The sequence below is a fragment of the Lissotriton helveticus genome, chromosome 11, assembly GCF_964261635.1.
Source record: "Lissotriton helveticus chromosome 11, aLisHel1.1, whole genome shotgun sequence".
NCBI lineage: Eukaryota > Metazoa > Chordata > Amphibia > Caudata > Salamandridae > Lissotriton > Lissotriton helveticus.
Window position 1 is genome coordinate 309,983,784 of NC_136072.1, and position 25,091 is coordinate 310,008,874.

Here is a 25,091-nt window from a genome sequence, read left to right on the forward strand (position 1 = left end):
CCCTGGCGTCTAAACAACTTATAACTGCCATATTTATTGGGTCTGGACAGCCACCACTAGATGCATTGACTCCTAGAAACCACAACCTCAACAGTAACAGCCAGAATTTGAACAGCCTTCACTCTCACTCTTGGTGAAAGGATAAAACTTTCAAATCACCACACACACTGTTCTCAGTGTATGAATGTGCACAGGGTTACCTTACTTTATCTTCCTATTGGTACAAGACCAAGACCGTTTTGCATGTGGTTGCTCCCAGTGAGGAATGGCACAGTAAGCAAACAAATGATCCACTGGAATGCAGCCCAGAGCAATTACCAGTGGCTCAAGCTCAATGAAGTGTTCCCCATATCAAATGTTTTTTCCCCTCAGACCATTTAGGCTATTTTTCAGAGTTTTGTTTTACTCCAACACATCCTAGGCAAAAAGAAAATGCAGATGTTGCCTTGGATGCCTTCGTTCACAGTACGTATGAGGTCATTTCATGAGGACGACCATAAATGTAGGAAAGCTGTGCAAGGGGCCATTTTGGGCTTGTCGCTTCCACAATACAACCTCTTTCAAAACACTTAAAAACCTATGCAGGGCTGTCTCCTTGCTAAAAGGTCTATCAATCGGTTAATTTTCTTCTCTGAAAGGCCTAAGTTAGAATTGTAGGCTGTGGCATTATGATTAATGGAAAATAATGATTTCGCTGAGGATTTATTTAAACAGTTTCAAGATGTATTTTCCATTCACCTAGGTCGTGTCCCTTATAATTTCAAGCTGCTGTCGGTTCATATATTGATACGCCATGGAGATCGATATCCACTGTATGCCATCCCCAGAACCAAGAGACCAGACATCGCTTGCACATTGGACCCCAGCAGGTATAGTTGAAGTCTTTTTAGGTGAAGGTGCAACATGTTTGTTTAGAGCAAAGTTTTACAATTCGAATGTATTTAAACAACCCCTGCTTTGTTGAAATTACGTTTCCTTATTGTGAAGCTAGACGTTTAGATTTATAAAGCACAGGCAAGCAGAAGGTTTGTCTCTGAAAGAAACAATGTCACTAAAAATAATGCAGGTAGGGCCAAATAATGAATTGGTACATTTATCATTGATTTACCTTTTTATTGAGTTTCTGAACAGCTTCCACTTGCCACTGATCAGTCATTGTTGAGGGATTTGTTTTTTAAACTAGACTGCTTTCATTTCTAGAGCTCTTTAGGGTTGATATCATCACTTTGAGATAAACTTGCATGTGATTCCTTCCTTTCAAGACATCATTTGAGCGCTCATATCATGTGAATCTATTTTTATGGAATTTGACTCTGCTTCTCTAGCTTTTACAGTCCAGTGCTTGCTGACATATGTAGATCAGCTTTTTTAGGTTGAGCTTTAGTGGCAGCGCTCATGCGCTGCTCGCTCCATGATAAGGGAAGAGGTGTGGCGCCGCGGCCAGGGCGACTGACGCTGGAATCTGGGGACCACGGTTCGATCCCCGGCTCCGGCGGCAGGTTAGCCCAGCACCATGTGACTCTGGGCAATAGCTCGCTTAATCTTCCCGACGGCCCCCAGCGCCTAGAGACCCTTACGGGTGATTGTGCGCTTTACAAATGTGGACTTTACTTTACTTTTATGATGCATGCAGTAGTAGAGTATGAGAGACAAGCTGCCCTATCTCTCCGCCCATATTTTTCATTGCCTTCTGTCTTTGTTCTACCTAAATTCTGTCTTCTGATTATGAGGCTTGTTAGTCCCGCCTTATTATGCCATGTCATCATTTGTACCCTCCCATGGCTATTGACCCCTTTACTTTCAGTGTTACACGGTATGGTAGGTGTTATTTAAAACACTATTCCCCCCCCGCCCGAACTCCTGTTGTCCATGCCTTCTCGCCCACGCACTCCCGATGTCCGTGCCTTCTCGTCCCCTCCATCCGCACTCCTGTTTGCAATGCAATAGGTCTCGCGTAAATGCGAGTCCTATTGCATTGCAAATGCTTTTTGAGACAGTGATGGAACATTATGTGCCTTTTAAGAAGCAGTACTGATGATTTCAACGTGAGGTAAATTGAGAGCCTGAAATGAACTGCTTAACTTCTACAGATTATTGTGGAGTTTAAAATCAATCCTACAGTAATTGCGGATCATCCGTACCTACTTTTTACGTTGCCAGTTATACTATTCTCGGCAAACAAACTATTGTGAGGTTTGGACGTTTTCTGTACTTTTCTACTTAAATATACAACAGCGTTCCTTTCGTACAAGGCGCACAATAGAATGACCTGCCGATGATCACGATGCTTCCCGCCTTCATGCTGCTCATCTCTAGCACTTTGGTTATCGGAGAATGAAAACACAAACTTAAACTAGAGCTCGGCGCTCCCCAGCAGCACAGTCAAACCACAGGAGAAAGCCTCAATCTGTCAAGGCATTTCCCTGTAGGAGGGGTCTGCCTGTAAACCGCCGTCTCATTGGCTGGTCCAGACTGATTACAATTTGTCAATGTGCTCCCTTTCATAATTGATTGAAAGTGCCTCTCCTGGTTTTCGCCACACATATTTAAAATATATGTGGGAAAAGGACTTCATGCCAGAAATATTTGCCTTGGCTGTTGTCCACAATTAATCCTCCTTCCCAACTAATTTAAGATAGCAGCTCAAATATACTCTCAATCTTTTACCATTTGTAAATCTTCTTTCTCTTATTCTTTCTCAATCTATGTTTCTCTCTCTTTTTTCATCTCTCAATCTCTTTACCAGTCTCTACCTTCTGTTGTTTATTTCTGTCCCTCATTCTCTTGCTACTCACTCTCTTTCTCTGTCGCAGACATACTTTCTCTTTTCTGCCCCAGTCTTTCTCTGTCTGGCTTTCTCCAGCAGCCTGCGCCTTACTTACCCAATAGTTTATTCCCTTGCAGTCTCTTTCACTGAAACCCTCTCTTTCTCGCTGCATTTCTCTCTAGTTCTCTTACTCATTTTCTCTTCCACCATCTCTTCTCATATCCCTTTCCATTACTCACAACACCTGTATCCCCTACATTGTATATCTTCCCCTGTAATCTTTCTCTCTCTCTGACTCCCACCAATAGGGCCCCACACAGTACTACACAGAGCACTTAAAAAAATGTCAAGTTGATGTGATGACAGGTTAGTATTGTAGACAATAGATACCATGCAACACGCACCTAAAGCACCCTGCAGGCAAGACCATATAACAACATCATAAGAATGAGGATTTGCAGGGCATGCAGGAGCATATGTATGTATGGAGTACCTGTATATTGCAAAGCTAGATGAAAGGTAGTGAAGTGCTGCACACATTCAAAGGCAAAGATACTGTAAACAATTGATTGGCGAGGTAGCTGGGTTGAGAGAGTAAAAGTGGACTGCTAACTTGATAGGATATGGTGTTGTGCTGTTTAAAGAGATGGGTCGTCAGCTCTTTCCTAAATTGGAGCAGGGTTGGGATGGTCCTAGTGGATAAAATGAATGTTCCAGATCATTGAGGCATAGATTGAGGACTATGGGAATATCTTATTTCAATAGTCACACTCATACATCACTTTCTAGGGATCCCTCCTGATGGTCCTCTGAAATTTTTAGGCGCAAGTGAATGAAAAGCACTACACTTCCGTTACCTCAATGTAGTGAAACTGTGGCATACTGGAAATTCACCTGAGATACTACTTGTCTCAGGATCCACCTCTCATCCAGCAGAAACTCTACTGGGAAAAAGAGGTGGGTTTACTCGACAATCATTTACGTCCTCTGGAAGTGGGGCCTTCCAAAGGGTAAGCTTGAGAGAGATCATGTGCAATTGCTATGGTCTGAAGACCTGGCAGGCTAGCCATGGGTGTGTTTACCATCATACTAGTTAGACTAGCCTCAAGGTCTGTCAGCATTTTCTTGTGAAGAGAAGTGTATTCGGCCTGAGTGAGAAGGTGATCTGCCCTGCTGATCTTGATGCCATGGTTGATACTGGCATGCTCTACTAACAGCTTGAAAGGGTACCACTTTTGGACAGATGCTTTAAAGTTCTACAGTGGAAGACTACTAGAGGATAAGGGGAAGGATGAAGAACCTTACATGTCCAAGAACAAAGCTGTTGGAGATTCTATAAGGCAAGGTTATTGGTACATGACACTCCTGTATATTGATGAGCCGGGGGTAAATAATTAAAAGTAAATATCCAGTAGGGTCACAGGTAGTATTAATACACATTTTATTTATTGCTTCCTGCATACTCACGGGTGAATCAAATAGTGAGTAACAGAAGCCAACATGGTCTAAAATAGTCAAAACTACAAGGCAGTCTGAAATCCATTAAGTATCTACATGTTAATTGGTGTTTTAATCATTTTGGCATTGAGCAATTGTTACAGTAATGTGTTAGAACAATCATCATGATTACATAGCATAATACATCTATGACTGTGTGATCGCTTCTCAGAAATATCATTAACACATTAATGAGCCCTCAGCCTACTGGTACCATGTAGTGTACAATTTACGATTTAAAAGACAACCCACAAATGTGCTGCCAGATATTGTCAAAGTTTAAATCCCCGTATCTGAAAGAGACACGTTAGTATTAGATTCCTTACCTTAGAATATCCCCAGGCGTCAGACTGGATCCGGAAATTTTTGCGTAGCAGTAACCTTTCGTGTCGGTAGGCGTCATCTGCGGCTCCGCGTCCGTCGTCGGCGCCGTGATGACGTCGTCGGAGTACTTAGACGCCGCCTCCGCGTGCTGACGTCAGTTCTTAGACACAGCTTTTCCGCGCCAGAAACGCAGAGCCATGTTAAAAACCAACACTGGTGCCATTGAAATTAGGGCCCTGAAAGGGGTTAACCCTAACCCTAGATATCGGTTCGCAGAACGGGGAGGATGGGTAGTCGGTAAGGAATCTAATACTAACTAATGTCTCTTACAGATATATCGTTACACAAGTAGTAACTTGTGCATCTGAAAGAGACACGTTAGTATTAGATTCCTTACCTTAGAATAGATACCCCAGCAATACCAACCCCGGTGGTGGGTCTGCGAACCAATAATCACACCAGAAAGTCCTGGAGGACGGAACGGCCAAAGAAGCCATCCCTCCGGACTTGGCTGTCCAGGCAGTAGTGTCTTGCAAACGTGTGCAGCGATGCCCACGTAGCTGCCTGACAGATGTCTTGTAAGGGCACCCCCCGGCCCAGGGCAGTTGTAGTCGCCGTGGCTCGGGTGGAATGAGCCCGTAATCCAACAGGGGGCTCCTTTCTAGCCAAGGAGTAGCATGCCTGGATACACAAGATAATCCACCGGGAGATGGTCCGCTTGTGCACCGCTTTCCCCTTCTTAGCGCCCACGTAACGAACAAGGAGTTGGTCATCCACCCGGAACTGGCGTGTGGGGTCCAAGTAAAATGAGAGCGCACGTTTTGGGTCCAGACGGTGGAGCCGCTCTTCCTCTTTAGAGGGATGCGGTGGCGGGAAGAAGGTTGGCAAGGTGATAGACTGCCCGATGTGGAAGGCCGTGACAACCTTGAGCAGGAAAGAAGGCTTGGTACGCAACACCACTTTGTCCGGATAGACAGAAAGGAAAGGTGGAGTACAAGAAAGGGCCTGGAGCTCACTCACTCTCCTGGCAGAGGTGATGGCAACCAGGAAAGCAGTCTTCAAAGTAAGAAGGCGAAGAGGAGAGTTGTGAAGTGGCTTAAAGGGAGCGCACATCAGAAACGTAAGAACCAGGTTCAAGTCCCACTGAGGCATCACAAACAGAACAGGAGGGAATGTGTGAGTGATGCCCTTTAGAAATCTATTTACAATAGGGGACTTGAACAAAGAAGGTTGATCAGGCAGCCTTAGAAAGGCTGAAAGGGCAGAAAGGTAGCCCTTGGTAGTGCCCAGAGCAGAGCCCTGCTGGGCAAGAGAAAGAAGGAAGAGAAGAACCTCAGAAAGAGGGGCAGCAAGAGGATCCACAGCCTTTGCTGTGCACCATGCCACAAATCTGTTCCACCTGCAGGCGTATACTGACTTTGTGGAGGGACGCCTGGCTGCCAGAATGACGTTACAGACTTCAGGAGGCAAGTCAAATGGCCTCAACTGTCGCCGCTCAATCTCCAAGCATGGAGGTGGAGACTGGACAGGTTCGGGTGGAGGACCGTCCCCTGCTGCTGCTGCGACAGAAGGTCCTCCTGAAGAGGCAGACGAACCGGGGGATCGACTGACATACTGAGTAGCTCTTGATACCAGTACCTTCGAGCCCAGTCCGGAGCCACAAGGATGACTTGGGCCCGGTCGCGCTTGATCTTCTTCAGCACTCTGGGCAGAAGTGGTATAGGCGGAAAGGCGTACAGTAGACCGCAACTCCACTCGCTACGAAAAGCGTCTCCGAGCGAGTGCCGCCTTGGAAATTCCAACGCGCAGAACTGATGACATTGCGCGTTCTCTTCGGTGGCGAATAGATCTAACCAAGGCTCTCCCCATTGCTGAAAGAGGCCTTGCGCCACGTCCGAGTTCAAACGCCATTCGTGATCCATCATGCACCGACGGCTGAGCTCGTCCGCCCTGGCGTTCAGAGAACCCGCCAGGTGTTGAGCCACCAGGGTCACGCCCCGGCGTTCCAGCCATTGCCAGAGGCGCAGAGCCTCCTGGCAAAGGGTCCACGACCCCACCCCGCCCTGTTTGTTGCAGTACCACATGGCGGTGGTGTTGTCCGTGAACACCTGCACTACACTCCCCCGGACAGAGGGGAGGAATGCCTTCAGTGCTAGACGAATCGCCCGTAACTCCAACAGGTTGATGTGGAGGCCTCTGATCTCCACCTCTCCCATGTGGCCTCCCCAGCCCTGGAGGGACGCGTCCGTCACAACTACGTGCTCCGGTTGGGGAAGGGAGAGGGATCTGCCCCTGACCCAATCGTGGTCCGTGAGCCACCACTGCAGCTGTCTCGCAGTGCCCTCCGAGATCAGGACGTGGTCGGATAGGTTGCCCTGATGCTGGGCCCACTGAAATTTCAGGTCCCACTGCAGAGCCCGCATCCGCCACCTGGCGTGATGCACCAGCAGGATGCAGGAGGCCATCAGCCCCAGAAGCCACAGCGTCAACCTGACTGAGACCCGGGATAACGGCTGAAAGATGGGAATCAGAGCCTGAATATCCCGGACCCGCTGTTCGGGTGGATAAACCCGAAACCGCGTCGAGAACCGCTCCGATGAAAAGGAGCTTCTGAGAGGGGCACAGGTGTGACTTCGGCACATTGATGGAAAACCCCAGTCGGTGCAGGAGGTCTGCGGTAGTCTGGAGGTGGCTGATGACTGTCTGGGGCGAGCCTGCCTTCAACAACCAGTCGTCGAGGTAGGGGAAGACTGAAACCCCTAACCTGCGCAGGTGAGCTGCGACCACCGCCATCACCTTTGTGAACACCCGTGGGGCGCTGGTAAGGCCGAAGGGGAGCACGGTATACTGAAAGTGCTCGTGGCCAACCGTGAACCACAGGTAGCGCCGGTGGGCCGGCAGGACGGGGATGTGGAAATAAGCGTCCTCCAAGTCCAACGCTACCATCCAGTCTCCTGGGTCCAGGGCAGCTAGGACCTGAGCCAGTGTCAGCATCTTGAACTTCTCCTTCCGGAGGAAGCCTTTGACGTTCCGTAGGTCCAAGATAGGGCGTAGGCCCCCTTTGCCCTTCTTGGGTACCAGAAAGTAGTGGGAGTAGCAACCACACCCTACTTCTGGCCCAGGAACGCGCTCGATGGCCCCCTTGGCCAAGAGGGCCGTAACTTCCTCCTGCAGAAGTCGCAAATGATCCCCCGATACATGGTGGTTCTGCGGTGGCATGGCTGGAGGAGTCGCCTCGAAGGCGAGGGAGTAGCCCCTTAGGACGATCTGCAGCACCCACCTGTCCGAAGTGACGGTGCGCCAGTGGAGGTGGTGATGGCGAACCCTGCCCCCCACTGGCGTCACATGGGCCTGAAAGCACGGACTAGGAGGGTTTTGAGGCTGATGCTGCGGGGGAAGGTGTGGACTGACCTCGCCGTTGTCCCCGACCGCCGGGACGGCGGTTCCCACGGCCGCCACCGCGTTGGGTATTTCCCTGCGGAGCGTGGCTGGCAGCACGTGTGGGTACACCCCTTCCGTGGCCACGAAAGGAATGAAAGGCAGCCGATTGCTGGCGTGGGGCCGAGAGGCCCAAGGACTTGGCCGTAGCCCTGGAGTCCTTAAAGCGCTTGAGCGCATGGTCTGCTTTGTCGCCAAAGAGGCGACGGCCATCGAACGGCATGTCCATCAAGGTGTTCTGGACATCGGCCGAAAAGTTTGGCGGATCTCAACCAGGCGTGGCGTCTGACCGCCACCGTCGTTGCCATCGTTCTACCCAGTGAGTCGGTGGTATCCAGCCCGCACCGTATGGAATATTTGGCTGCATCCCGGCCCTCCACAATGGCTTGGCCGAGTTTGGCCCGTACCTCCAACGGACACTCTGGCAGCACTTCCGCGACCGTATCCCACTGAGAGTGGGTGTAGCGGCCCAAGAGGCATGTGGTGTTGGAAGACCGCAGTCCCAGACTAAGGGACGAGAAGATCTTTTTGCCGTACTGCTCGTACCTCTTGGATTCCCTGTCCGGCGGCGCCGACGGGAAGGCGGTCTGGGAATTGGAGGCCTGGATGACCAGGCTCTCGGGGGTAGGGTGGGTGGACAGGAAACATGGGTCGCCTGGTGCTGGGCGGTGGCGTCTGGCCACGTTCCTATCTACGGGCGAACCCGTAGCGGGCTTGGACCAAGTGCCCAGAAGAACGTCGGTCAAGGCCTCATTAAAGGGCAGCAGAGGCTCGGCCGAGCTTGACTGCGGTTTAAGGACCTCAGTGAGGAGATTAGTCCTCACGGCCGCACTGGTGTCTCTCACGGCAAATGCTGTAAAGGTGTTGTGTTTTCTAAAATAACACTAAGAGTGTAATAAATTCATTATTGAATCTCTATCGACAATTTATGGCAACAATTGAGTGATGGAAATAAAACGGAAAAACTTTCTAATGATAAAATCGTGCAACACTTTGAAGGAAAACAGTTGATTCAATGGAAGTTCATGGAGTAGTTAAAAAAGAAAGATTTTGAAAGAAGGTCGATTAAGCTTCATGAAAATATAGTGGCACTAAAATAGTGAAAATAAACAGTGTCCATCTGATATGAGGCCAACTTGTACGTTACCAGGTTCCAGTGGCGGCTGGTGACATTTGGAAGTGGTAAGGCGTAAAATGATTGTTGCTGCACTGACACACTTAGAATTGCAATTCCATTTATAGTGAAGTTAAATTACATTGCATTCATTTATATAGCGCTTAGTACCCCTGACAAGGTGTTGAAGTGATTGTCAGTGTTGCGCGTCTGCTTGCTTTCCTGAAGAGGGGCATATCGAGTACCTACCCAAGAGAGCAATGTGCATGTTTAGTATGGTCATTGGCCAATGTGCCATGCGAGGACAGCTGGGGCCTATCAAGCAGGGAAATGACGATTGGGGTAGAGGATAGCTTCGTTCACAGCCCCTGTCTGCCTCCGTCCATTTATTTACTTGTTCCATTGTTTTTGACAGTTGATTACTCATTGCAAATGTTACGGTTACTTGGGCCCCTTATAGGTATAGTCACTCACTTCACGGTGCGCTGAACGGGCGCTCTGTCAAAGCATTGTTGAAGGGGTGGTGTAGATCCACAGCAAGGGCAACCTCGCAGACCCCATTTGCAGACTATTCTGGAATTTAAAACAAACCTGGAGAGCCCAAACCTAGAACTTTAAGCTCCGACTCAAATCATTCTTCCACCGTTAGATTTGTGAACGTTGAAAGCAACCCATTAAATGATACTTTCACCCAAATATGCAGAAACACACGCATAAAAGAAGAGACACACTACGAACCAACCTCACAAATGCTCAACACTCATAAAGACACACTGACACGCGCTTTTCGCATCAGACCGACTCGACTGCCCTCTCCCTCGCCTCACCCTATGAAAGTGGAGGTTTTAGCTCACATTTTCACCCCATATTGCTTCGCATTTAAATTGTTCCAACAATGCCGGCTTTGAGAAAATCGTTGAAGTTGATGATGTGATTGAAAATGAAAGTTAACGGATGACGGATCCCCCTGGTTGAATGGTATTTTTGTGCAACACATTTTTAGTGTTCACAAAACTTTTCTACATGGTGCTTGTGGGGCTGATTCTGGGTTTTTAAGGTGTTGTGTCACTGTTTTAGCGCATGGACGGGTTTGCATACAAAGCATTTTTTTTTCCATAACCAAAATCTCACGTCACGTCGTCCTTGTGTACACACATCAATATATCAAAGGACGGAACACCCTGGCAGGCCGTGCTGCTCACTTTTAGCACTTGGTGTGGTTTACATAAAGTCACATAATACACTCTTGTAAAGCCACCCTTATCGCAGCGCTCCTCACGTACCGAACTGCAACAGCACGGCTACAACTTTGCATGTGTTAGAAAAGGGCACAATTACGTTTACACTGACATTTATGGCAGACTTGTGATGTATAGTAGCACTGTAGCAGTGGATTTTGTGTGTTTACTCAGCCCGTGATTTTTGTGCTCACGGTGCAACTGAAAACCCTGCGTGGCTTTTTAGCGCTTTATTTTTTAGTTTTGTGCGTGTAAAACACACGTCCAAAAAGGAGTCCCCACCTACGCACAAAACGACCTCCAGTTAACTGACCTAAAAGAACATCACACTCAGCGGTGAACTTACTTGATATCTTCCCACACCTCAGGACCATAATTTCGCAGCACCAAGCTCCAAGCCGTGATTCACGAATCCATACTGAGTAACACTCTTTTCTCGACTCTCCACTCTCGACTACTGAGAGGAAGGGTGGCCGGTGATTTGCCCAACAACGGCAGAATGGCCAATCACTGCATGGCTTAATCATAAGCCATTACACTGATTGGCCATGGCCTGCTACGTTGGGTGCTGGGCAGGGTGGGCCCCTGCGGTGTGCGGTGCCAACTCCAACTTCTTCTACAAGTCATGCCTCCTCGGATGCAGCAGCCAATCCAAACGCAGATGCTCCTCTCTTGGCAGCGCCAGGATTGGTGTGAGCAGGCAAACTCGCCGCTCATTTTGTTCCTACTGGGCTCTGTGGTTTTGAGCAACACCCCAGTCACCCGATGCTTGCTTTAGCAAAGCCACTATGCGAATGCTGGGTTCCTGGCTGCAGAAAGGCAGCCGGCCAAACCCAACTTGCGCACGGCACTCAATGTACCAGGGACAGTGCGCGCGCCGCACACATCATTATTGAAATTAAACCACTGCTGCCGGCTCGTGACTCGTTCATGTGACGTGGTGCCGCGGCCGCTGTGATGACGCGCGTGTGCCGCTTTAAATTATTAATGCAATTTCAACTTTCAAAGTTGAAATTGTATTAATAATTTAAAGCGGCGCGCACGAAATGTGCACAAATAATTAAGTGAGGCAACGCCCCAGCGCAGAAACCGCCACTGCCAGGTTCGAATTATATAACTGAAGAGGTGGTTGACAGAGGCCTCATAACCGCCAAATGGCCTTTTGATGGACCTATTTAAAACTAGACCAAAACTTTTATCTTCTTTACTCATCCCGTTGTACAAGTGCGTTGTAATGACCATAACTATTCCAGAGTTAGGGCATGGCTCTATTCTTCAACCAATTTATAACCATCATTTACAATGCAGTAGGGCCAGCATTTTCGAAACTTTAACTAATGTCATTGTAAATGACAATGCCTTTTAATATTGCAAGTTTTTCAAACAAATAAATAAAAGGCAATTTCGTTTACAATGCCAATAGCGCAAAATCTCCCAATTGCAAGACCTAATGCATTGCAAATGCTTGTTTAATCATATAAGAGGCTTGGAGGCTGCTAATAGGAATGATTGGCAATAAGTTCTCAAATTGCAATGCTCATGAAGCGAAGTGCAAAATAAATAAAACTGCTGCTTTAGGCGGTTTGGACGGAGAAGCAAGATGGTGGCCACAGTTTGAGTGATCTTCTGGCTGGCCCCTAATTTCTGTAGTAGGGGATCTCTGTTTATAGTCCTAATCTAGTGAATAGTCGCGCCCATGTGCGGGGACCCCGGAGCAATCAAAAATAATCTCTTAAGCGGTCTTCTTTGCAGTCCTGCATAGACACTTAAGAGAAAATCAAAGACCAATAATGCAGCCTATAACTACAAGGCTACACTGGCCAGAACTTCAACTAACATGAAAAGGATAGCCAAATAAAAACCAATTTTGCATATATATTGCCAAGTTTCACTCATAGAGAAACTTCCCTTCACCAAAATCCTTGAAATGATAGAGAGGAAGGGTTGGACAGACAAGCCCCCATAGGTTGCCATTATGTCTGGAAAAGGGATACCGTGCCTTTAAGGAACTCTCCAGAGACCCTCGGTATCCCAGGATGCACAGCCAAAGTCCTTTTACTTTCAGTTCTTTTTTCCAGCTCCTGCTAGCAGGACCTTGGAGCATTGAGCTCTCCCTTTTTGGGTATTTCTTCAATTTTTGGCACTTTTCCAGTGTTTTTAGTGTTTCACTCGACGTCTGGGGTCTTCCTCTTCCATTGGCTGTGTTTTTAACCAGTTTTACCACCTCTTTCTGTCAAAAATGCCAGCTTTATTCGACAAGTGCCCTGAGTGTGGTAGGAAGAAGGCTAAATCTGACCCCCACAGAGTATGTATACTATGTCTCCCTTCCACCCATGACCCTGACTCCTGTGATATCTGTCACTCTTTTTCCAGGAGGACCCTGCGTGACAGGGACAAGAACCAGGTGGGACTTCTGGGCATGGAGGGACTCCCTCATCGTCCTCTGCCTGTGCTTCGGCCTCTGGGGCGCTCCAGTCAAGAAAAGGCCCAGAAAAGGCACAGATCCCGGTCGACGTCGAAAGCTTCGGCGTCGAGAGGTATGACCACCATCTGCTCCCCGTCGACTCAGGGCTCTGGGTCCAAGCGGCGTCACCGCTCGACGTCGAGGGGCAGGACATCGAGACCTCGGACGAGGTCGACGTCGAGGACTTCACCGGCGTCGACACACCGACGTCAAGATGAATCCAGGAAGCGACGGCGCTCGCCGTCGAGGCTGTACCGGCGTTCAACGTCGACACGACAGTCGACGTAGAGAAGAGACAAGTCGACGTCGAAGAGAAGACGTTCAACATCGAGGAGTTCGTCGACATCTAGAAGATAGACGTCGAGAAGTAGAAAGTCAAGGAAAGAAAAATCAACGTCGAAGAGGTCTGCCTCCAGAACATCTTCTTTGAGGCCTGCTCAGAAGAAGAGGAGAGTGGTGAGGTAATCAGAATCGGAGTATTCACGGACCTACTCACCTTCTAGGCCCAGGACGCCTACGCCTCCACCACTGCCTCCGAGGATGCCTCCTCCGCAGCTTCCTCCTCCTCCAGCAACGATTCCTCCTCCTCCGCTTCCACCGCCTCCTACACTGCCCCTGCCTCCTCTTCCACCGCCTCCCTGACCTCCACAACCTCGGCCTGAGGTTCTGGCTCCGACTGCTCCACTTCCGCCTCCTCCAAAACCAGCGGCTCCGGCGAGGCCCAGGAGATCTAGATCAAGGTCTAGAGGAAGGGATCGCACTTGCAGTAGACACCGCTCCTCCACAAGGTCCCATCATCGTCATCGGAGGGACAGGTCGTGGTCCCGTTACACGGGCTCCTCGAGTGACCGGAGGTATTCTCCAACGCTATTAGATTCCCCTCCTACGAGAGTGTCACCCGTGGATGACATTGTGACATTTCAGGAGGTGCTGCTGAGGGGGGCTGCGAAGTTAGGGATCACGTTGACGGTACCAACACCATCTACCTCTGTGATCTTTGAGACTTTACACAAACGGCATCTCTTTCGCCCGTTGTTGCCCTTGGTGCCAGGACTGGAGGAACCGGCCATGGAGCTGTTTCTGACCACGGCTTCTGTGAAGTCGGCTCCATCTCGGCTGCAAAAGAAGTACAGGCCCCAGGATTCGGATCCGATGTTCCTGAGGTCAGATCCTGTACCGGATTAGGTCATCGTGACAGCAGCCGAGAAACAGCATGCTACTGCTCCGTCTTCTACGGTGCCTCCGAACAAGGAGAGCCATCAGATGGACTCAGCCGGACGGAAGGTTTGTGGTACGGCTGCCACCTCAATGAAAGCGGTGAGTGCCTCGGCGCTCTTGGGTCGCTATGACCGCGCCTTGTGGGAGTCTCTGCAACAGTTTCTTGAGCTCCTCCCGAGGGATAGGAGGGAAGACTTCCAGGAGATATTGAACAAGGGCATGATGGTCTCCAATCAAGTCATCAGCTCTGCGGCGGACGCCTCTCTCCTGGCGGCTCATGGTTATTGCCATGGCATTAATTTAAGGCGCCATTCCTGGTTGCCCCTTACCTCTCTCAAACCGGAGGCGCAGCAGAGAGTCGCAAATTTGCCATTCTCTGGATCGACTCTCTTCGGGACGCATGCGGATGAGGAGATGGCCCGCATGAAGGCAGAAGTAGAGACATTGAAGGCCTTTGGTTTGGAGAAACCAAAGGAACAACGGAAGTCCTTCCGTCCGTTCCAGAGGAGGTATGGTTCCCAGAAACGAGGGCAAGGTCGTCAAGCTGGCCAGCAGCAACAACAATAGCAGCAGTACCAGCGGCAGCCTTTCCAAAAGCATCAGAGGGGCAGAGGCGGCCAGCAGTCCTCCTTGGCGAATAAGGGCCCGGCTGGGTCTAAGCCCTGAGGTGCTACTTCCCCCTCGTCCATTACCCGCTCCGGTGGGGGGAAGCACACAAAATTTCCTGGCAGAGTGGAGAAAAATGACTCCGGCCAAGTGGGTGCTGAATATTGTTTGCAATGGATACAATCTTTGTTTTGTCAGCCCTCCTCCAGCAATTCCACTGGTTTGCTCGCAGTTCGAGCTCCAAGCGGAGGCTGATACCCTGTTAAGAAAAATGCGGTAGAAGACGTCCCTTTGTCTCAAAGGGGAAAGGGTCTTTACTCACGGTTCTTCCTGGTGCGCAAGAAGGACAAGAACAAGTTCAGGCCCATTCTGGATTTGCGACAAGCAAACAAATGGATACGCAGGGAAAAGTTTCGCATGCTGTCTTAGCACCAGATTTATCCTCAGCTGCAAAGAGGAGACTGGCTTTGCGCAATAGATCTACAGGATGCGTACTTCCATGTGCCTATTGCACGGAAACACAGGAAGTTCCTGCGCTTTCTAGTCGGCACCAATCACTATCAGTACACCGTACTACCGTTTGGACTGAAGTCTGCACTCAGGACTTTTTCAAAATGCATGGCAGTGGTGGCAGCGCACCTGAGAAAGAACAAGGTGTTTGTCTACCAGTACCTGCACGACTGGTTGATCAAAGCCTCCACCTTCCAGGAAGCGCAACTGCACTTCAACAGGACTGCCGTTCTGTTGAACCAGCTGGGGTTGCACATAAACATGTCCAAGTCTGTTCCGACTCCTGTCCAGTGCCTACAGTACTTGGAGCCTCCATCGATACTCTTTCAGCAAGCGTGTCTCCTTCGGAGGAGCTTATTACAAAAAACAGTGGACCCTAGTAGTTTGGGTGATCAGGGTAAGAATAGACGCAAACTGGAATAGTATTTATGTCCTTTGTCCAGCCGGACAGGAATTTATTTGGCGATGCACACAATCAGAAAGTAATGTCAAGGGGGCACAGCCCGTGACCCACAGTGAACAAGACAAAACAACAAGTATAGGCAAGAACGAGCAAATCGGTCTGTATACTTATAATCAGTGAACAGACTGGATTGTAGTTTGAGTGACCATTGTACATAGTATTCACAAGCATATTCAGAACATATGATCCTATTGTGTCGACGACGTTTTGATGCCGAAAAACAAGATAAATGGCATCATCTTCAGGACAAATATATAAATCGTGTTTGTCTTGGAAATATAAACAATTGCCTTTCATGCAAGACAGATCCTTAGGCGGGAAGGTAGTACAGGTCGAGAGAAGTGGATCGATTTGGACCAATGATAGCGTGTATTTCAGATTATCCCGCTTTTGAGTCAATTAGACTATCCAGATCACGGCTCGAGTTGTGCCGGTTGCAGAATCGCAGGACGCGGCATCTCTGGCGGGGATCGCTGTCGGAGGAGCGACGCTTATCGATCCTTCGGAAGGCTCAGGCTCTCATAGCTGTTCCATCTATGACAGTGAGGACGGTGTCTTCTCTACTGGGGTCGATGGCCTCTTGCATCTTCCTCACGCCACATGCACGCCTCGTCATGAGGCCGCTGCAGGAATGTCTGGAGGATCAGTGGGACCAGAAGCGGGGGGGCTGGGACGACAGGATCCGGCTTTCCCTTCACGCTCAACAGTCCCTGAGATGGTGGTGCTCAGAGAATCTCCTCAAAGGGGTTCCATTCCACAAGTACATTCCCATTCAGACTATCGTCAAGGATGCTTCTCTCCACGGCTGGGAAGCGCATTCAGACCATCTACAGATCCAGGGAACGTGGTCCCCGGCGGAATCCACATATCACATCAATTTCCTGGAACTCAGAGCTGTTCACTTGGCACTGAAGGCCTTTCATCCGTCCTTCCAGACCAACTCCTTGCTTGTACAGACTGACAATACGACCACAATGTATTACCTAAACAAGCAGGGGGGCTCGAGATCACGCACACTGTCACAAGAAGCGCAGGCGGTCTGGCACTGGCTGCTAGCCAGAGGACTGACGATAACGGCTACCCATCTCCCAGGTGTGCAGAATGCTCAGGCGGACGCACTCGGCAGGCTGGTGCAAGAAAACCACGAGTGGATTCTAAACGACTAGGTGCTAGGAGACATCTTCGACAGGTGGGGCACTCCAGACGTAGATCTGTTCACCACCGCCGAAAATTGAAAATGCCGAGACTTCGCCTCCAGGTATTACCAACCGGGGTCTCTGGGGAACGCACTATGGATCAGCTGGTAGAACAGTTTTCTGTACGCTTTTCCACCCATTCCCCTGATTCCGGCGGTACTCATCAAGCTGTCTCAGTCCAGAGCACGGATGCTCGTCATTGCTCCGGAGTAGCCCCGACAGTGGTGATTCACGGACCTTCTTCACAGGTCTCTCCTACCCCACCTGCGGCTACCGTGTCGGCCGGACCGTCTCACGAAGTTCGAGGGGCAGATGGTGTACCCCAACCTCTCATCGTTGAGTTTGGCGGCATGGCTCCTGAGATAGTGCAATATGGACACATGAATCTGCCTGACGATTGCATGGATATACTCGGGGAGGCTAAGCGACCTTCCACTAGGACTTCCTATGCCTACAAGTGGAAGAGGTTCTGCATCTGGTGCACGTCCAAGAACTATGATCCGACGACCTGCAAGGAAGATGTCATACTTCCTTACCTTTTGCATTTGGCTCAATCTGGCCTTAATTTTCATTCTATTAAGGTCCACCTCGTAGCATTAACTGCATACAGGAAATGTCCTTCACAGACATCCTTCTTCCAGATTCCTGTGATTAAAGATTTTTTTGAAGGATTGAAAAGGTGTTTTCTCCTGTTCGGCGTCCTTTGCCTTCATGGGAGCTGAATGTGGTGCTGTCCAGGTTGATGAAGGAAACTTATGGACCTATTCATAAGGCTTCACTACTGCACTTGTCAAGGAAGGCGGCTTTCCTCGTTGCCATTACATCGGCCCGCAGGGTGAGTGAAATTCAGGCATTGTGTTGCCAAGAACCTTATACTGTATTTCATGCTGCTCACCATAAGTTCCTTCCAAAGGTGATTTCTGATTTCCACGTCAATCGGACTATAACTTTACCTACGTTTTTCCAAAATCCTTCCTCTCCAGCGGAAAGGTCTCTTCATTCCTTGGATGTCAGAAGGGTGCTGAAATTCTACGTGGATAAGACCAAGGACATTCGTAGGTCAGACAAATTGTTTGTCAATTATGGGTCGGTCAGGACTGGTCTTGCCACCTCACAACAGTCTATCTCGAGGTGGATTGTGTCCTGTATTCAGTTATGTTATCAGAAAGCTAACAAGACCTTAGGGGGTAAGCCTAAGGCTCATTCTACCAGGGGCAAAGCAGCTACAACGGCTTTGCTACGTAATGTTCCCATTGCAGATATCTGTAGGGCTGCCACTTGGAAGTCGGTCCATACCTTTGCTAAACACTACTGTCTGGACTCTGATGCCAGTGCAGATGCTCAGGTTGGGCAGGCTTCGTTGAGAAATCTGTTTGCACATTAGTGGTGTTGTCTTTTTCCACCACCGCCGGATTGGTTTGTTGGGATGGGCTTGCCATTCTATTCACTAGATTATGACTATACGCAGAGATCCTCTACTACAGAAGGAGTAGTTTCTTACCTGTAACTCCAGTTCTGTAGTAGGGGAATCTCTGTTATAGTCATAAGTGCCCACCCTCCTCCCCTGTGGAGAAAATGATACTGTACTGTATGCTACAGGCCTTGCTTTATACACCTTCAAAAAGAACTGAAAGTAAAAGGACTTTGGTTGTGCATCCTGGGATACCGAGGGTCTCTGGAGAGTTCCTTAAAGGCACTGTATCCCTTTTCCAGACACATAATGGCAGCCTATGGGGGCTTGTCTGTCCAACCCTTCCTCTCTATCATTTCAAGAATTTTGGTGAAGGGAACTTTCTCTATGAGTGAAACTTGGCAATATATGCAAAATTGGATTTTATTTGGCTATCCTTTTCATTTTAGTTGAAGTGCTGTCCAGTGTAGCCTTGTAGTAATAGGCTGCATTGTTGGTCTTTGATTTTCTCTTAAGTGTCTATGCAGGACTGCAAAGAAGACCGCTTAAGAGATTATTTTTGATTGCTCTGGGGTCCCCGCACATGGGCGGGACTATTCACTAGATTATGACTATAACAGAGATACCCCTACTACAGAACTGGAGTTACAGGTAAGAAACTACTCCATCCTACACCATCTTAGCCTAATCTGAGAGCTTCACCAGAGGCAAGCACAGAATACAATACTGCATCGAGTTGGTTCTAGAGGAGCCCTGGGGCAAGCACTGGATGGAACCGCACTGGGTTGAAGCATTGCATGCTGGGCGCCGGCGTGCTCTGGCCTTTCCCGGCAGCAGTCCAGTGTCTACCCTGGTGAAGGGGGGGGCGGCCTCCTCTCTGGGACCGCTTCTGCAGCTGTCATCGGACTAGTTTGGCCTCATAGAGTCTGTGGCGATGGTTGCTGGGAGGCAATGTGGCTACACATCCAATGATGCGCACGGAAAAGGCTTTGCAGGGACCTGCCACTGCCTTCCCGGTGCGGATTCTCTGGGGAAGAGCAGGGGGGAGCACCAAGGAGAGATGAGCCGCCCTCGGGGTGGAAAGTGACTGAGCACTTGTATAGGATAGTTATTGGGGATGGGCGGCTGCTGATCACGTTGGTCGGAGGGGGTGGGGCATCTTACCAGGACCAGCCATGTGAGGCTCTTCTCGAGGCACATTTTTGGTAGGGAATTTTTAATTGTTGGGGCTGGTGTACCTTGCGCCCTTGTCTCCAGGGACCTTGTAACCCTGTTTTCGGTGCCACCGGGCCCACCTACCCTTGTTGGTGCTGGAGCCAGCTGACCGGACATTTGTTGCGGTAGCCCCCACCATACCATTCAGGAAGTTCCTTGACGCGCTGGAAGTGCAGCTGGTGCCCGGGCCGTTCGGGCCTTCTCCTGGTGAAAGCTAGCACTGGTTAGTGGTCCTTTGACGTGGTACTCTATACAGACCTCTGTAAGGCTAGCAGATTTGAGTGCTGCTTGCGCCGCCACCGTTGGCTGATGGGCCTGACCACATCCTTTTCCTATGATGGCAGTGGACAAACTCACCAAGATGCAAAGTAGACTAGACCACTATGCTCAATCCTTGCCGCACGCAGACATGGCAACCGCCAATACACTGAAACCCTCAGCCATAGAGACTACGGCGCAACAGCCACCAGTAGATAATGCAGCCTTACTGCTTGTCATCCAGGAGTCCAGGTCAGTACTAGAGACCAAAATTGGTGAGGTTGGGGGCAGATGTCTCACTTCAGCCAAAGGACATATATCAGCCTTAGAAGAATTGGTGCAGTCATCGCAGCAGAAGGTCAACAAATGTTCCAACATGGGGCTGCGGATAGATAATACAGAGGGACGTGCTTGTCGTAATAATCTTCAATTTAGGAGCTTCCATGAGGGAGTTGAGGGGCCTAACCCAGAGAAATTCCTCAATACTTGGCTTTAGATCTTCCTCGCTGCCAACGAGATGTACTTGCTATACTGTTGAGTGTGCCCATAGGGCACTCTTCTGGCGACCGAGTCATGGGGCGGAACCAAGGTCCATCATTGCCGGATTTCGAAATGATCGAGATTGAGACCTGGTCTTACATTTGGTGCGCCTTAATGGAGAAATTCCCTTTGACTCTTTGAAAATCCTTACTTTCCCATATTACACCAGTTTGGTCAAATGCCAAAGGAAATCCTTTGAACCGGTTAAGAAAAAGCTCTGCTATATGGGCCTGCGCTACATGCTCCTCTTTATGGCCAAACCGAAGGTGCTTTTTCTGGGAAAATACTCTTTGATCACCAGGACAGAGCCTGGGAATGGGTCGAAGAGCACCTCTCATGTATGGGCCCCACCATGCCACAGCCAAGCAGAAATGGAACCCAAGGGAGGGCCTTGAGTGGCAGCTGCTAGAATACTAGTTATGTAGCCCGGAAGTTGCTGTCCCGTTTGGTCCCAGCGTCCAAAGAGGCTCTGAAGTTTCAGCACATACTGGAATCGGACGTCAACAGAGGATCCTCACAGACCAGACTGGAACATGACTGGGCAAATCAACTTCATCAAACATCTTATATGCATCTTAGTGATTGAGTAGGCGCACTCCAAGTTTTACTGTTTCATTGTTACAGGGATAGTCAACAATGTTTAACTTGCGACAGATGCTTCCGGCCGGAGGGGGAGTGAAGGGGAGGGGGTTATAGTTGGGGCTGGTTATCTCTTGGTCTGTTTAGCATTGTTTATTTGTTCTTTCTTTGCAAAGTTCATGCAGATGACTCCCCGCAAGCACAGGTGTCACCTGTCCAATGCCTTACTACCAGTCATTAGATGGGCACTCAACTTTAACTATTAACCTGGAACGTTAACGGCTATTCAATAGAGCGCAGTCCTGCGATACATTAAACAACAAACCCCAGCAGTCTTATATTTCCAGCAGGCCCATTTTTTTTAATATAAGTTTTATTGGCATTTATAGTAATTATCACGGTATAATCTATGCATTTCCATATCAACAGCAGATACATACTTCCCAGGTCGGAAACAGTCAGCTCAAATTATGTAAATCATCATCAATAAACATGCAGTCATCATCTTCCAGAATTCAAATCGTATCCGCTACCAGTTCCTCAGTCTGTAGCAACCTTTGTCTGTCCACTTTGATGTTATATTCCCACTGTATCAAAGTACCCTGTGAGGAGTCGCTAAGTCCGGTGCCTGCATTATCGCTGACGCTCTACCAAGCCCTGTGCGTGTCATATTTGTCTCAATATAAAGCCAAGAGCACAAAAGAATAAAAATGATCCAATATAACAAACTTAAGGCATCTAGAAAACAATAGATGTCAAACCCGACATAAGCTCAACTAAATCAACTAGGGATCCACCGTCTATAAAAGTGTCACTGTAATTCCTCCCCCCCCCCCCCCCCCCCCCCGTGGGAGGTGGGGAGGGCAGGGAAGATATTTTCTCCTGGCGGGTATACTAAAGGTGGAACTGTGGATTATAGGCAGTATATATGTGCCTCCAGCTTCAGTAACTGGGACACTGGCAGACCTCTCTAGAGTGCTATTGCAGACACAACCAGGCACCCTCATATTGGGTGGAGACGTCCATACCATTATTCGCAGACCACTTGATAACGTCCTCCGCAAAACCCTCCTCTAGGACACTAACACTCCAAAAATGGGCATATTCCCTGGGCCTTGTCAACATCTGGCGCATATGGCACCTCTGGGACATCACATTCACACACTGCTTTGCCTCGCAATGAGACACTGCGCCTTGAGTACTTCTATTTTTTATTTTTTTTTTTAGAGTTTTATATGGGGCGAACAAGACCTGAGATATTGGGTTTCCGAACCCTTTACATGAGCACCAGTTTCGTTACAGATGGACACATTCATTTTTGTTAGGCACAGGGAGATTACATGATTTTCCCAGAAGCGCAGGATGTTCAGCGTCATTGCCAAGAATCGAACCCGGTTGCCCAGCTTCACGGTCCACCGCTCTAGCCGTAGGGCTACACCCTCTCCCCTTTATTATGCCTACATATTCCCTACCACTTCCCTAGCACACCCATATTATTCCTTGTGAACTATTCAACCACGCTATGGTTGAGATGCAGTTGGCAATTGGACTTGCTGGAGTAGGGGGGAGTTTTGAGATTTTTCACATTGGTGGACCTCCTAAGAGATGCTTTCACAGAATATTTTGACTTGAACCCACACACGGTGTCCTCCTCACGCTTGTCTATGGGAGGCATTACGGGCAGTGATTCAAGGCAAAGCACTAGCTGCCTCCCACGGTTGTGAATGTGACAGGGAACGAGACATTACACTCTTAGAGTCCCATATACTCATGCTAAAGAATCCGCCAAGGCAACACCATCAATGGTTCTGATGCAACACGTGGAGAACCTCTGTGAGACAAGAAGGCGTAGACTCCTAGATTCAGAACACGGTAATAAGGCTGGCAAACTGCTCTGTTGGCTATCCCAGGAGCGGGAGGGACCCTTTATTATACCGGCGACTCATACTGTGGAGGGACGCCTTACTTCTGACTCGTGCACCTGACAACTGCGGACCTCCCAATCCGCTAACAATCACAGTCCCACCAAGTCAAATTGGATGAACCCTGTACACTAAAGGAGGGGCAGAAGACTATCTCTTAAGCTACATCAGGAAAACACCAGGCCCAAACAGCTTCCCAGCTGAATTTTAGAATTGCCTCTCTTCTAGCAACTCCGCTACTTCTCCTTTTCGAAGAGGCAGGCTGCACAAAAACCTTGCTGATCTTCAGCCTGCCACCGTTACCACTCTCCTATAGCCACGCATGCCATCATCTGAGTCAACCCTGTGGAAAGTGGAGATGCAGCTATAACCAACTGAGGGCCTGAGTTTAAGGAAAAAAACAGTCCTCAAACAATGCTCACATCATGCTTCAGCTTCACTTAGAATCGTCCTAGCTGTGGCACACGATTCCACAAAGGTATATATGGGTATGCCTGAGTCCAGTACACTGCCCACAAGCGAGAGTGACTAGTTTTAAGTCTGGGTACACTAATGGTGCTTTTGACAGTAACTCACTCCAGGTGGTGATATTCGTTTGGTCTCTGCACCTGAGACCCAAGTTTACTGTCATGTATATTGATGCCTAGCTTTTAAAAGTGTTGCTAGGTCTTAGATGGACAAGTATTTTCAGGCCAAGTACAAAACGTTGACTTCAGCTGACACTGGTTAGGCAGAGGGCCACAAGCCTCAAACATCTTTGTAAACCTCCACACAGATACAACCAACACACACATAACAGTCACACTTTAGGTTGGAAGATTGTAAGAAACCCCCCATTCTCACTGTATGGAACTACTCTATAAGAAAACCGACACCCTCCTACCCAAAAGCACACCAGATGTGGTTTGGGAATTAATTTTCCGAAGAAGGAAATTTTTGTTGGAAGAATTGCAATTGCAGACCGTACTCTGCATAAACTGCCAACAGTCTAAGTAATTGCCAATGGCTGTGCTTAAAATACCCAGTAACAGGTAGATGGGTGGGGGAAATAGGAGAGGTTACTGAATCTGAGTGGAATGAGGCACTGGCCTCCCCGAAAGAGGTCGGCATCTCAGCAAAATTCAGATTGGTGCAACTGAAAATCTTACACCGTATTTATTACACTAGGACCCTACTTCACAGAATACATCGGGCACCGCATCCCTTCTGTCTCCGGGGGTGCGGGGAGGAAGGGACACTGTATCATACAATCTGGGAATGCACACACATACGAGAATTTTGGAGGCAGGTTATGCGTACCATCTCGCAAACCCTTAAGATTTCAATTTTGCCAGAACCTCGAAAATGCTTATTAAACATTTGGGACCCTAATGATTTGAATAGGCATGGACTGATATGGGCTACCCTGGCCATGATGGTGGCTAAGCGAGACATTGCGCAAAAGTGGGGAGCACCGGATTTGCCTACAGCTTCTAGGTGGGGGAACAACATGGACAAGCTGATGATTACCGAGAGAGCAGTATATGTAATGAGGGCTTGCCCCCGCAAATGGAATAAGGTATGGACAGCGTGGAACACTTATAGAGGGGACCTTTGTGAACCACTGCCAGAAGAAGAAGACCTAGACTCTGAAGGGGAAGACGAATAGATGGCGGGGGGGTGATTACTGCATTTGACCTGGCGGACACTGCGCAGCTCCAATGTGGATTCTAATATGACGCAACGTGGGGTGTGAGGGACGGACATAGACCACTGTCGATGTTTCAAATGTACCTACTTAGGATGACTCTTTCTACTGTTTAATGTTTTTATATTGATGATTGTTTTAACACATGCACTGAAAGCTGAAGGTTCTTAAGATTATGCGCAAAGACAGACGTAAGGATGTATGGTCAAAAGATCTGGCGCACCCATGCATTAATCACATAATATTCATATGACTAAATGGTGACTGTTTGATTTACAGTGGCAAGAATGTAAGATGGCGAATTATCACCCTAAAGGGAACCTTGTGATTGTAATATGTACTTGCAACTTCAATAAAAAGTTAAAAAAAAAAAAATACCCAGTAACATCTCCATCATTTCCTCGTCCAGCAGTCGCCATCTTATGTGCAGCCAAATGGCAGAGTTTTCTGACAAGCTTTGAAAGAGAATTTATGCTAAAATTAAAGCACCTATCCTTTGCAGTTGTATGTAAGTTCTCCCACTCATTTTACTTTAGTTTAATTTATTTGTAATTGAAAAGTGCATGGCTGACCCAAAGGGCTAAATTCTGGTTATCCGAGCTTAAGGGTTGATTAGAGAGGTAAGAATGAACTAAATTCCTTAG

General features: G+C 48.6%; 1 protein-coding gene across 3 annotated transcripts in view; it reads left to right on the forward strand.

Annotated features, from left to right (window-relative positions):
• POLR2D (RNA polymerase II subunit D) overlaps positions 1–25,091 on the forward strand; it is a 616,144-nt gene that overhangs the window by 178,810 nt on the left and 412,243 nt on the right. For all 3 annotated transcript variants that reach the window (XM_078665584.1, XM_078665582.1, XM_078665583.1), the window contains one exon: positions 743–869. In XM_078665584.1, the coding sequence (XP_078521710.1) occupies positions 743–869 (127 nt within the window). The remainder of the gene's footprint in view (positions 1–742; positions 870–25,091) is intronic.